The following is a 14,281-nucleotide window of genomic DNA, read 5'->3' on the forward strand; positions in this document are numbered from 1 at the left end:
AAGGGTGAATGAACTACTCCACTATTCATAAAAACAATGCATTGAATCTTAGTGCTTTAATGTATAAAATTAATTTAATGGATAACAAAGTGTTCTCCTTCCCAAAAACCCTTTTAGGTGTCATTATTCCTATCCATTTCCTTCCTTGATAGTAGCTGACATTTATATTCAGCACCTCGGTCTTAACCCTCTTTACATTTTTACACTTTACATTCACCAAACATTTGAGAATAACAATCACCCTATGGGGTCAGTCTCTGAAGCTTTAAAGAATCATCCCCATTTTACTGAGGAGGAAATTGAGACCTGGAAAAGTCAAAGAAATCTATTACACTAGGTTAAATCTAATAAAGTGAAATTTAATAGGAATAAAGCTGAAAAAATCAATATCACATGCATAAAATGGAAGAGATGTGGTAATTATGAAACTCACCTCATAAAAATATAGAGGTTTTAGTATAAGTTCAATATGCGTTTAAAGCATCCTCAAAATGTGCAATGGAAAAAAACAAACCCAAAACTCAAATACAACTTTTGACAGCATTAGGTGAGTTATAGCATTCAAGAATAAGGAATCGGTCATCCGTCTTTATTTTGATTTGTTCCAACTCTATTCACAATTATATATTTTGTTTTGGGTCCCATCTTTTAAGAAGGCATTGATAAGAGGAAAATTCATCTCCAGAGAAGGATAACAAGGAAAATGAAGATACTGGAGTCCATATCATATGAGGAATGGTGGAAGGAACTAGAGATAAAGAGGAGGATTTCATTGGTAAGTGGACCAGATATTCCTAACCATACTTAGGGAGCACTTATTCCCCAACCTTAATAAGTGAAACAAATTCAGGATATAATACTTTCACTCGGAGTAGGACTCTATGTGATCAGCAATCTCCTTCATATAGCAGGCAATATATGGGGAGGCCCAGGGTTGTTCTCTCCATTTACTTAAAAAGGAATTATATATTCCTGAATCTTAGAGTTGAAAGGAAGTTCAAGCTATCATCTCCTCATCTTCAGCAGATAAGATAACTTTAGTTTTATTAAGGAAACAAACTGATGCCCTGGAAGATGAATGGAATTTTTCTGGAATCCTTTATCTAGTAAATAATATAACCATGACTAGGTCTCTCCTACCTCCTAATTGTATTTTTCTTTTATTACTTAACCCTGTTAACCTCAGTTTCCTTATCTAACTATATTGTATAGCTGTTAAGCCTTTTGTAAACTTTAACTCCATCTATAGATAAATAGTGCAGCTAGATGGTGGAATGGGTAGAATATCAAGTTTGGAATTAGGAAGACTCATTTTCCTGAGTTCAAATCTAGCCTCAGACACTTACTGTGTGACCCTGGGCAAGTCACTTGCACAGTTCCTCACCTATAAGAAATGAAATGAAGAAATAAATGTCAAACACCTTCAATATCTTTTCCAAGAAAACCCCAAATAGGGTAATGAAGAGTAAAATACAACTAAAACTACTGAACAACAATCAGTTTATAAGTGTGATATTCTATTGGTACAAGGAAGGTATTGCAAAGGAAGGGTATGAACAGAGAGATGCCTAAAAGTAGGGCCTGCTGAAATGGGAGAAGGGTACTAATAAGACTGTGGAGATGAGCATTGGAACTCAGGAAAGGGAGGACAGATTTCTTCTTTCTAGTTCTTTTGAAAATATATCCATCCATTGGTCTGAAGAGGCAATTTTATCCTTAGTACTATTTGGACACCTCAAAGAATTTGCTCTGGTCACTTAGTTTTAGCTTTTCTCATCTATAATATGAAAGTAATGATAGCATTCACCTCAATAGTGTGATTGTGAAACTCATATGATGTGTATAAAGTACTTTGCGGGCTGGCCTTTACTTCATAGCTGCCAATATGACCAAAAGCTCAGATCTGATTATACTATCCTCTTACTCAGTACACTCCCATAGCTCCCTAGTCCCTCTATAAGCATAAACATAAGCACCTCTATTTGACATTTAACAGATCTTTGCATCCTGCTTTCATCTTATCTTACAGATTTCTTACATTTTACTCCCTTCCATATGATCTAGCCATTTGGGTTTCATTGTCCATCTCTCATCATCCATCTCTGAGCTTTTGAATTGGCTATTTACCATGCCTGGGATGCTCTTTCTCTTTATATCTTCCAACAGGGAAAAGATTATATGGATATTCATGTGAGTTTAGTCATTTGAAAATGGTTGGCATAGGGCACCTGGGGCACCTACTGACTGGTGAACCTTATTGTGTTTCTATACTTCGTTTATAACAGATGACTGTCAATGAGACAAAATACTAGAATAGAAAAGATGGATAGTTGTCTTTCCTTCATGTGACCTTAAGTGGGTCCTTACTTATAGGAACTGTTTTGATCCAGTCTTTTTTTCCCCAAAGTACAGGTCTGGATATCATATATTGCATTTTCCAAGAAACTGTAAATATTGAGATAACTGGAGATAACTGGTTCTGGTATGGTGTGTGCAATACTACTAATTTAAGAAGTGGGACCATGAGTCATACATATCCTTGTGTGAGTGTGTGTGTGTGTGTGTGTGTGTGTGTGTGTGTGTGCCATTCTTTGAGAAGTGACCATAAATCACATGATCAGAGGAATTTCTCTCTTAGGGAAATTCCCATTGAATACTATAAAAAGACTCCACAGACTTCTTCCTGAACATTGCCTAATACAGCAAAGAAGGCAAGATGAAGACCAAAGGCCTAGCTCTCCTGCTAGCCTTCCTGCACCTGCAGACTACTCCCACCACTGGGAAGCTACTCTCTGAGGTAAGAAGAATCCTTGAATCCTTACCATCAGTCTTCTCATCCATTTTAATTTCTTTCCTTTCTGTTCTCTTAGTTTCTAAATAATAGTTCACAATTACCTTGTCTTATGGGATTGCAAAAATAATTTTGACTTTTTGCTTATCATGCAGCCTCCATAAAAGAATCATGATTTGTCCTCACTAACACAGCTAGCACAGAAATACTACCCTAAGGGGTATTTATTCCATGTCTTAGGTCCTGTTCAAGAGTGACCCCAGTGGAAAGCATCAGGGACCCCTTTAAAATGCCCTCAAAGTAGAATTAAGTAGAATACTATCACCCTTGTTATGCAAGATAACATCTTCTCTTCACTAACATTTGTTTTCCTGTTAATGAAACTATCATTAATTGCTACTACTGCTACTACTACTACTACTACTACTACTACTACTACTATTAATTGATATTGATATTGTGCTTTAAAATTCACAACTATCATTCTCTTTTGAACCTGAAAAGAACCTCATGAAGGTAAGTACTATAAGTATCATTATTTCCATTTGTACAAAGAAGGAAACTGAGGCACAGAGAGTCTCTCATCTGCTAACTCTGGAGCCATCCTAAATAATTAGATGATGTATTTCTGAAAGCATATTTTGATTGAAATCCAATCCTTTATCAGTTTCCATAGCATTAGTTGCATTTAAAACTTTGTAAACTGTAAAACTTTGTAAAATTACAATTAAAACTTTCCTAGAGGACTGGGTAGTGCAATGGGATACAGGGAGATCCTAGTTTTCCTTTGAGGGATAAAGTAAGGTGGCGGGAAAGAAAAGATGAAGGACAAGAATAAAAACTTCCTTACCAACTTGAACTCTCCATGAGTCCTGGATTGTTCTGTGCTGGTCCATCTCCTGAAGTGCCCATTGCTTAAAAATCATTGAACTTGGAGAGGAATCACACAATCACAGATTTCAGAACTTCCTATGCCATCAGACTCACAGAGAGAGCTAATGTGTGCTCATCCAACCTCTCCTCTAAAGATCTCCACAGAGGGGGATCCTGTCCCATCTCCAGGCTGCCCATTTCCCTTTTGTAAATCTCCAATTATTAGGAGGTTTTCCCTAACATTCAGCCCATATTGTCCTCTTTGCAACTTCCAGCTCCTGTTACTGCCTCCTGGGGCCAAACAGAATAAACATAATCTGTATATTCTTTAAGACAATTTTCATATACCTGAGTCTTATCTTAAGAGGGAGAATTTAATGGATAAATATAGTAGGTGATCTTATTGTTCCCATATCTGATTCTTTGTTACATTTCTAATGGAACATAAAAAATTAACTTTATCAATGTAATAGCAATAATTTTTCTCTTCAAGTACTTTTTATAGGTTAAGGACAGTTGCTCATGTCTATCTTATATGGATCTTACTGGGGGTAGAATGTGATAGAGACTAGCTAGTGGGTCAATAGCAGCTTTCCATCCCCAACATCTTGGGACTTAGAATTGGAAAGGATCTTAGAAATCTTTTAGCCCAGCTTTCTTATTTTACAGACATGATAATTAAAGTTTAGAGGAATGAAATGACATTTAAAAATCAGACAGGTAGCAAATAGCAGAGCCAGATTTAGAACTCATTTCTTCTGACATCCAAATTCAATGATGTTAAAACAATATATGCTGTTTTCTGAGAAGATAATTGGTTCTTAACTTGAGATCCCTGAACTTGTTTTAAAAATGTTCTGATAACTATATTTCAATATAATTGATTTTATTTTATGCAAGGAAAAATATTATTCTGAGAAGGGAATCCAAAAGCTTTTTCATGCTGGGTCCAAGACATACAAAAGATTAAGAGTCCAGGTTAGATTACAAACTCATAGAAATGAAGAAATAAATGAAATTCTTTGTATATTAATTATTACTAAAATATTGGTATTAATAAACCATGGTTTGGAAGGAATCAAGATCTCTTAGTACATCTTTTTTTTTTCCCTAGGGAGTATATACAAGAATGGTAGTGGTTATTTTTTTAAAGGACCATTTTCTTTACCAAGCATAAAGGTTAGAAGTGCAAGCATAATAAACAAGGCAATAATTCCTAGTAGCCCAAGCTCTGATCTGAGCTCTTCTTTAATACATGTCCTTAAAATATTTTTGGATATGATTAGCATTCATTGCTGTTTTTTTCTCCTGTAGGGGAAAGTGAACATGAATCATTCATCAGCCCTCTTCATCAGCCAATCAGATATCACCATTTGGGTCAGACTTGAGTCGGCTCCCTTAGCTAGATAGAAGTGGGTCAGGATGCAGAGGAATCCAAAATGCTGATTGGTTGCTGTGGAGATGTCAAGGAGATAATGATTTGAATGTAGATAAGAAATTGCAGGTCCATCGTGCTTTGAGTTTTTAATTTTCTTTCTAGTTTACTTATCTCTCTCTGATAAATCAGTATCAGACTCCTGATACATGATCCTGTCATCAAACTGAAAACTATTCCTACTAGATAAAACAACTTTTAAATCTATGTTATCTTTGGGCATTCTCCACCTATTCTTTGTTAAGAATAGATGTCGGCCTATTATAAACTAATTTTTCCTAAGACGTTAGACTGAGTTCTTATAATTTCTCTTGCACTTTCAAGTCTGATGAGCCCTTTGAAAATAATAGTAAACATTTTGCTTTTAAAGTTTACTTGGCAGGTGTTGTCAAACATAATACTCCCTAGACTTTTAAGATATCCAATGTCTCTATACATCCATATATTCTTCCATTTATTTATTTATTCATTCAGTTATTCAATACCAGTAGTTTGAAAGCTGAAAAAAAAATGTATCTTAGGACCATCTCTTAGGGAGTTCAAGGTAATTTATATTCCCTGGAGCTCATCCTACAGAATTAGGGCAGCTATTACTGTCTTTATTTTGTACATGGGGAAACAGATACAGAGAGGTTAAATGCTTTATTTAATTCAGCCATTGATGTAGATGGAATAGGAATTCAATGCACAGGATCATAGATGTACATCTGGAAGGGATCCCTGGGGTTACCTAATCAAACCCTCTGATTTTAGAGATGAGAAAAATGATCCTGAGGGAGGTGAAGGGACTTGTCCAAGGTCACACAGATTAGATAAACATCTAAAGTAGGATATAAATTCATGTCTTCCATCTCCAGAACTTGGGCTCTTTCCTCTGTACCATACTGTCTGCTCTATTGGTGTAATTTGGCAGTAGGTAATGCCACCATTTTGTAATGCACTGTCCCCAATCTCCCTTTTGCCCTTGGGAAAGGGGCAAATCACCTGTCTTTCCAAATGCAGAGGGAAAGGAGAACATTCTTTCAACTTTTAGTTCAGTTTTTCCATTCAAGTAAGTTTTATGCACTAGACACAGAGCAAGTGATTACCATTAGCATCATAAGCTTTGAACTTGAAGGGCCGCAATATATCTCCTGGGAGACACGGATCAAATTTATGGGCCACTTTGTAGTCAGCCCAGAATGATGGACCGATGACAAGCCCAAAGATAGAAGCTGGCAAGCTGACTATACTAGGCAAGAGGTGCTAGGTAAACGTCCCATTTGCATGCCTTTCAGGTCTGCTTCGAGAGTATAGTCATTAGTAGTTTCTAGATGTTTGTCTTGAGTCTTCTTGATGTCCACAGTTTCTTGAGTTGAAAGAACTTCCCAGAGAAGGGGAAGTACAGTCTAACACCTTATTGCTCAGTTAATTAACCTCCCCTGGTCAAACTATATCTGAAATTGTCTTTTTTCCCCCTTCTTTTATTTTTTTAGGGAATTATTATAATGATGTAATTTCTTCAAAAATCTCTTGCCATGTTACTCCCCATAGCTAAAGTATTAATGTCTTTGAACTTGAGTATTTCTTTCAAGTTTAGACAGATAATACAATGCTGGTTCCAAGAGGTTATGGCTTGTCTGCCAAGTTTCTAATTTTTTAGGATTATAAGATCCTGCCTGGATGAGGATCCTATGAATTGAGTCACATGGAGCAGACCCACTCTTCCATGGATGGGATGGGGAAGATGCTTCTCACCAGGAGCCCATCTTGCCTGGTCCTTCCCCCAGGAGAAATCTGCTTTTCTTTCAATGCCTACACCCTATTATAGTGGTCATAGAATGGAGACTGAGTCCAATGTTACACTTTTAGCTAAACTAAAGTACAATGGATCTAAATACCATTTTGTGCTATGCTTGCCTCAGAAACATGGAGAATTTTTTAAAGAGTCTTTGCAATTTCTGGGAAGCTGAATTGGCCCAGAGGCCCCTGATAGACTAAGTCTAGTTTATAGGGTCATCTAGTTCTGGCTTGTTCAGGAGTCTCAGTGGGTGGTGGAAATAGAATACACAGAGCGTGTAATCACAGCAGCAGCCAGATGACCTCCCGAGACTTGAGCTGTGGGGCGCAAGTCCCTTCAAACTTTGCAGTTCACTGCTGTTCAGACTCAAAAATAGCTGTTTCAGGCCAATATCCCATGACTTGAGCCCTGAACTCATAGCAGAAGTTCCTGATGACTCAGGCAGGTGATATCATTGCAAAGGTCAAGGAATGCTCAAGTCAGAAGTAGAATTTCTAGGACTGTGTGGTTCATAATCATGTTAGTGATAGCAGTCAAAATGTTAATTGGGGCACAAAAGAGGACAAAAAAGTGGCAAAAGAAGAGCTGTCATTGAAAAATATGCAGTTGCAATTAACTGAACCTAGATATCTTAAGGAAACTATATATATATATGTATATATATACATACATATATATATATATTTAAATTAGTTTTCTGTAAACAGGTTCCCCTCAAACTTAGACACCATTTCTTTCCTATGGATACATGGCTGACTCAGTTGTCCATCCTTTTAGGAGGGGTGCTAGCTGAGCATTTTTCCAGGTGTGTAGGAGATGAAAACCTACTCTGTATTCTCCCCCTCTGTATTTCATTGCAAAGTGTGAAAACCAAAAAGGTAGGGGTAGAGCTGGTAGAGTGTGAAGAAGGATATACAATTCCCATATTTCCAAAGGATATAAAGAAAAAGAATTCAGTGTGTCAGACCACTAGGACTATTGACAAACACTCAGTGTGTTTCTTATTTGACAGATGAAGAAATTGGGACCCAAAGAAATGACTTGTTTGAGATCATATAGCAAGTTAGTTGTATAATTGACCTTAAAAATTCATGAATTCTGACTTCCAGATCTGTGCAAGTTATATTCAGTTCTATAATAGAGGAAGATATGTTTTTCCCCTTCTTTTTAAACACTGAGGAGTTTAAACTGGCCTTGGAAAAGCACCCTCTTATATAGCTCTTCAACTTACTTGCCTGGCTTATCAAAGACATCCACATTTCACTGTCCCTGGAATTTGGGGATCAGACAACCAAGAGGTAGTCATGTAGCTACCCTGTATATTTGCATTTTCTATTTGAGAAGCAAATATAATTAGAAGTATGGGAGCTCCGGGGAACTTGTAGCTAATGGGATTGGGACTAAATATTAGAAACTCTTTCTTCCTTGCCAAGGTAGTTACGGACTGGTTGGAGAATAATTTTACTAAGAGAAGAAGAAAGAGCTTTATTCAATTAGATGGGGGGAGTTTATGGCAGAATTTGATCATGGGATCATAGAATTTAAACTTGAAGAAACTTTGGAGGTTATTTAGAACAATATTCCCATTTTTACTGATGAGGACATGGAATTCCAGAGAAGTTAAATGACTTATCCAGTCCCTCAACTGGTAAATAGCAGATTCAAATCCAAATCTACTGTTATTTCCTCTTGTCTACACCATAATGGTGACTGAGCTAATCTATCTGGGTCAGCTGTGACTACTGGATGGGAAAGAAGCATCCTGGTTTTCCTTCTCTGGGTAGAGGAGGAAGATTTTCTCCAGTGTTCCCCAGAGTTCATAAGGACCATGGAATTTAGAATAGTAGGGCATTTAAGTGACATCTGTCATTTGATAAGGGAGAAAACCCAGATCTTGAGGGATGATGTAACTTGTCTTGGGGGGGGGGGTCAGTAACAGAGGCAGGTGTCACTTTCAAGGACCCTCAAGAAATCTGACTTGAGGGATCTCAAGTCCTCTACCTGCAAATTCATTTCTTTATATAAATACAATGCCACTCTTTTAGTACAAACTATTGATTTTCCTTAAAAAAATTCTCTAACCCTTAATTTTGGTTCATTGCTTATGTCAATATCTAGCTCTCACCTGTGAAAATGAAGTAGCTGTTACATTCTTTTCTAATCCTACTCATTTATGTATTTAACTTCACTTGTCTGAATACTCTATTCATAAATGAGGATCTGTCATTCAGTTTGATAGTGTCAGCTTTTCTGAGCTGTATGTGCTGAATCTTTTTTTCTAGATGTTCACCAATTTTAATGGTTCTATGGATGACCGTGGAATCTGCACATGCTCAGTGGAACTGCCAGACACATCCTTTCCTGTTCAGAAGGTGGAAAACTTGGAAATTACAGTTCATGTTCTCACAGAGAAATTTGAGAAAGAACTGACTAAAGTAAGTATCCTTTCCCACATCCCAAGGTAGTATTTATTCCTTATGCTAAAATAAATAAACCTGGGCAATGTTCTACATATTTTATAATGAAATATTTTCTTCTTATATCCAGGTGAGAACATGGGGCCATGTTTATGACATATATAGAGTGGGTATGCAGAATGTCTATTAGGTTCTCAGTTTTGCTTTTATAGGATGAGAAATGCAGGTCAATAGTTTTTAATACTTGAAGGATTTGTGATTTCACCGTGGATATTGATTCTATTGATGCAAACTGAAAGCTCCTTCCCATCTTAGACAGTTTTTGTGAGTTGCTGTGGTTAAAATTTTTTTGATCCAATGGAATAGTGATCCTACTGATGAACTTTGTTATCCTTCTGAGAATCACACAATTGAGGACCTCAGTGGTCATTTATTCCAATCCATATGTGGAAAGAACATACATGAACATAAAAGGAACCATACATAAAAGTCAAACGACAACTGGTTATCTAGCCTCTTCTTGAAGATCTTTAAGGAAGGGAAACCCATCACTTTTGAAAGTGGCCCATTTCACTTTTGGATAACAAATTCTTAGGAAGTTTTTTTCTGCTCTTCAGCTAACTTTTTTTACCCAATGTCTACCCAGTGCTTCTGGTTCTATCCTCTGTGAATCAATAGAACTAATCTAATCCCTCCTTTGAAACACAGTCCTTCAAATACTCGAGGACAGCAATCATGTTCCCTTCCCCCACTTTCTCACAAGTCTTTTCTTTTCTAAAGAAGCTAGATATCTTCAGTTATTCCCATAATTTTTTTCACCCCAAAATGGGTTCATAGACTCAAGGCTACAGATTACAGATAAACAGTACTGTACTAGATTTTTTTTCTGCTGTAGGATTTGGCAGAGCTTATGCTCTGTTTGGAAGCCTTCAAGAACACAGAGTCACCTCTATGCTCTGATGAAGCACTGGAGAGTGACATTAGTGGACAGTAGGTCTATAAAGAAAACAGAAACTAGATGTGTTGCATAAATGTTCACTTTGTAAAATCACTTGGTGCATCTATTTCAAGGGGGTATTATGGTTCTTTTTCAGGATTATGTTTCCTTCTTCATCCTTCATTATTATGTTTATATTTTTCTTTACTGAATTGAGTTTGTACTTTTTTCTCTTATTTCATTTAATTTTTTTCTTTTACAATTCTCCTCTTTCTTCTCTGTTTCATTATGTTTTCTCCATCCCATCTTTTCTTTAACTTTTCTCCAATCTTTTTTCTTCCTTTCCTTCCTCCTTAATTTCTCCTCTCTTTTTCTTCTCTTTCTGCCTTCTTTCTCATTTCTTTTCCAATTTGTCTTCATGTCCCTTCCTTATTTTCTTTTATTCTCAATTTCCTCCTTTTACTCCAAGCTCAATCTTCTTTTGTTCTCTCTGTGTCATTTCTTTTCCTTCTTTTCTCTTCTCATCCCTACCTTTCTTTCCCTTTTCTCTAGTATTGGTTTCTAGCCATAAATTGTTTAGTGAAAGCACTGGTGCATTAGACCAGATAAGCCAAGCTCTTGGAGGAAGTTAGAGAACACTGCATTGGGAATTTGAACCACCGATTTGCCCCATTGACCAATGGAACCCTCTTAGTCTCAGTGACTGCTCTGAATTGTGCTTCAGGCATAGCATATTCTTCTCTGATTAGCTGAGCATAGAAGAGATTGAAGGAAGAAATCCAAAAAGGAATAAGGCAAAAGATAATTTGAAGTCAACTGATGTAAAAATGACAGAGAAGGCAATTTTGGCATCTCCCATCATCTTGGCCAAGTTTAAAAGCCAATTAGAAAAGGCTTCCATATACATCATCAGTGAAGACTCAGCAATAAGATGCTTACATTTTGTATTGCCATTTTATCCAACTATTAATTTATGACCATCTGGTGGTTTTATTGCAAGATTCAAAATAAGTTTTCCTGGCAATTTTAAGCTCAACTGCCTCAATTTCAAACATAGTTATCCTTTAAAATAAAATTATTGTGAGGATGAGACCCTGCTTTCAACTCGAATTGCTAGATAAATATTCCAAGTTTAAATGAGGTGTCCACGAAATGTGTTTGACTGCTCCAGGAGCCAAGCTTCTTAAGAAATAAAATGTCCTTGAATTAATCAGCAGGAAAGGCACAGCACTAAATTATAAATTCTATCCATTAATATTCATAACCCTATTCTAGCATAATCAAGAGTAGATAAGAAGTTATGCATAAAAACATAACAAGTGGAGGAGAATCCTAGGTAGAGATCTTTTCAGTTAAAATCATTTGCTTTGAAATAAGGGAAGCTAATGATTTACATGTCTTCACTTGCCGGCAGGAATGTGAAGGACAGTTTGAAATCTGTATGCTGCTTAAGGGGGAATGTGTAACTTGGCAGATCCGTGAATATGGGACATTTAATTCCCAATCTGTAAGTCGGGGCAGGCAACAGCTGCCTTGTTAATAATTGGCAGGGAAGCAAAGTAAAGTAGGTGGGAAAACTCTCAGGTTTGAACACCAGTCGTGGACTGGGAGAAAAATTCTTCAGTGGATCCTGATGGAACCATACTTCTGGGTGTCCAGGCAAGTAGGTGGCTAAAAAGAGATACATCTGCTGTGCTACGATAATAATCATAACTTACAATTGTGCACTAGAAGGAAAGAAAATTTATTAATTAAGCACCTATTTTGTGCCTGTTACATTATAAATATTATCTCATTTGATAATCACAAAAACCCTGGGAGGTGGTGCTATTCAGTTGTATCTATGATGTTTTATTGGCAAGGATTACTGGAACGATTTCTTGTTTTTGCTTTCTTCCCTCAATGTATTAAGGCAAGAAGAAGTTTAGTGACTTGCCCAGGATCAAAAAGTAAGCCTCTGAGGTTGAATTTGAACTCAGGTCTTTTTGACTCCAGGTCTTCTGTTCTATCCACCAAGCTATCTAACTGCCCCATTCGGGGAGATAAATATTATTATTCTTATTCTTATTTTATAGATGATAAAATGAAGGCAAAAAAAGATTAAGCGACTTACCTAGGATCATACAGTTAGTAATACTAACGATGATGATGATAATAGCTACAGTTACAATTTTAAGCACTTTACAATTATTATCTCATTTGACCCTTACAGCAGCCCTGGAAGGTAGATGCCATTATTATTTCCAATTTATAGATGAGCAAACTGAGACAAAAAGAGGTTAAATCACAGTTAATAAATGGTTGGGGCTAGATCTGAACTCAAGTCTTTCTGACTTCAGGTTAGTGCTCTATCCACTGGGCTATCCAATCCATTTTACAGATTAGTAAATCATATCTCAGAATTTAAATGTCCTGATCAAAGCTTCATGACAATTTACTGACTCAGCTAAAAAGAGAAATTTAGATTTCTCGACTCCTAGTACAATGCTATTTCCGCTGTATTAGCCTTCTTTATCAAAAGTCATTGACAAATTACTTTTAGTCTCAAGCAGACACATGGTTTATCAATAGTGCCATCAAATTTACTGAATGCAAACTCCTTAGCCTAGTTTATAGTCTTGCATAATCTGTCTCTAACCTCCCTTTCCAGACTTTGATTCCATCCTCTTCTTCATGAACAATGTTTCAGTCAATCCTGACAACCACTTGTTCCTCAGACTTGTTACTCTGCCCCCTAATGAGTATTCCCAATGTTCCAGTTGTTCCTTATGCCTAGAACCTTCCAAGTAGATTTTGTGGACTAGGTGTGTCCAGGAGTACAGACATACCCTGGAAGGGGGCTCATTATCATTGGCCCTTTCTCTTTCCCTCAGGGGCAGGGCCAGTGGTCATCCTTGCCCCAAGATGTGCTGGGGGTGGATTGGGCTCTGTGCACAACTTTGCCTGGATTTTTTTCATCTCCTTAGTTTTATTTAAATCCTAGATCCAGGGTGGCTAGGTGGTGCAGTGGATAGAGCACCGGCCCTGAAGTCAGGAATACCTGAGTTCAAATCCGGCCTCAGACACATAATAATTACCTAGCTGTATGGCCTTGGGCAAGCCACTTAACCCCATTGCCTTGCAAAAAATAAAAATAAAAATAAAAATAAATAAAGCTTAGCTCCCAGACTGACTTCTTTTCAGTATGTTTCCCTTATCCTTTCTATGACTGATTTATATGATGTCCTATCCTGGTCTTTACTCTGTCTTAATTTTTTGGGGGGTATTTCACATATAATATACATATATATGTATATTATATATTTATATGGTCATGTTGTATTTCTCTGAATAAAATATAAATATTTTGTTTCTTCGTTTCTTTCTCCCTTGATTCTTCCTTCCTTTCTCTTTCTCTTCCTTCCTTCCATCCTTCCTTTCTCTTTTTTCCTTCTTCCTTCCTTCCTTGCTTGCTTGCTTCCTTCCTTTCTTGCAAGTAGTAGTGGCTTTATAAGATTATAAGATCATAGATTTAAATATAATAGATAACTTTTTTTTAGTATTTTGCAAGGCAAATGGGGTTAAGTGGCTTGCCCAAGGCCACACAGCTAGGTAATTATTAAGTGTCTGAGACCAGATTTGAACCCAGGTACTCCTGACTCCAAGGCCGGTGCTTTATCCACTGCACCACCTAGCTGCCCCTATAGATAACTTTTTGATCATATAGTTCAATTTCTTCACTTTATATATTAGAACACTGAGTCACAGAAAGTTAAAATTACTTCTCTGAGGTCACACATATCACTTAGTAGAAGACCAACATTCTAGCCCAGTGTCCTTTGACACCATATTCTTGGCTCCTTTCTACTAAACAAATGTATATTGAATAGAATACATTCACTACTTTAGGATCACCAGCAAGGGAGAGGAGGCAGGGATTTTTTTATTTTTGTTTTTGTCCCTTCTACTAAAGTATATTGGCAAGCATCCTGTTAACAGGAATCTTAGAAGGTGCCCAGAGCACTGCTAAGTTAAAAGATTTGTCTGAGATCACAAGGTTGGAAAATGT

The 14,281-nt window shown here is 36.9% G+C and overlaps 1 protein-coding gene across 1 annotated transcript in view; it reads left to right on the forward strand.

The window, feature by feature from the left end:
- Positions 1–604: 604 nt before the first annotated feature.
- Positions 605–14,281, forward strand: part of LOC141491139 (olfactomedin-4-like) — a 40,578-nt gene continuing 26,901 nt past the window's right edge. Inside the window, exons 1-3 of the mRNA XM_074191768.1 lie at positions 605–775; positions 2,639–2,797; positions 9,162–9,314. Of these exons, the coding sequence (XP_074047869.1) occupies positions 2,717–2,797; positions 9,162–9,314 (234 nt within the window). The 5' untranslated portion in view covers positions 605–775; positions 2,639–2,716. The remainder of the gene's footprint in view (positions 776–2,638; positions 2,798–9,161; positions 9,315–14,281) is intronic.

Source organism: Macrotis lagotis, chromosome 6 (genome assembly GCF_037893015.1).
Source record: "Macrotis lagotis isolate mMagLag1 chromosome 6, bilby.v1.9.chrom.fasta, whole genome shotgun sequence".
NCBI lineage: Eukaryota > Metazoa > Chordata > Mammalia > Peramelemorphia > Peramelidae > Macrotis > Macrotis lagotis.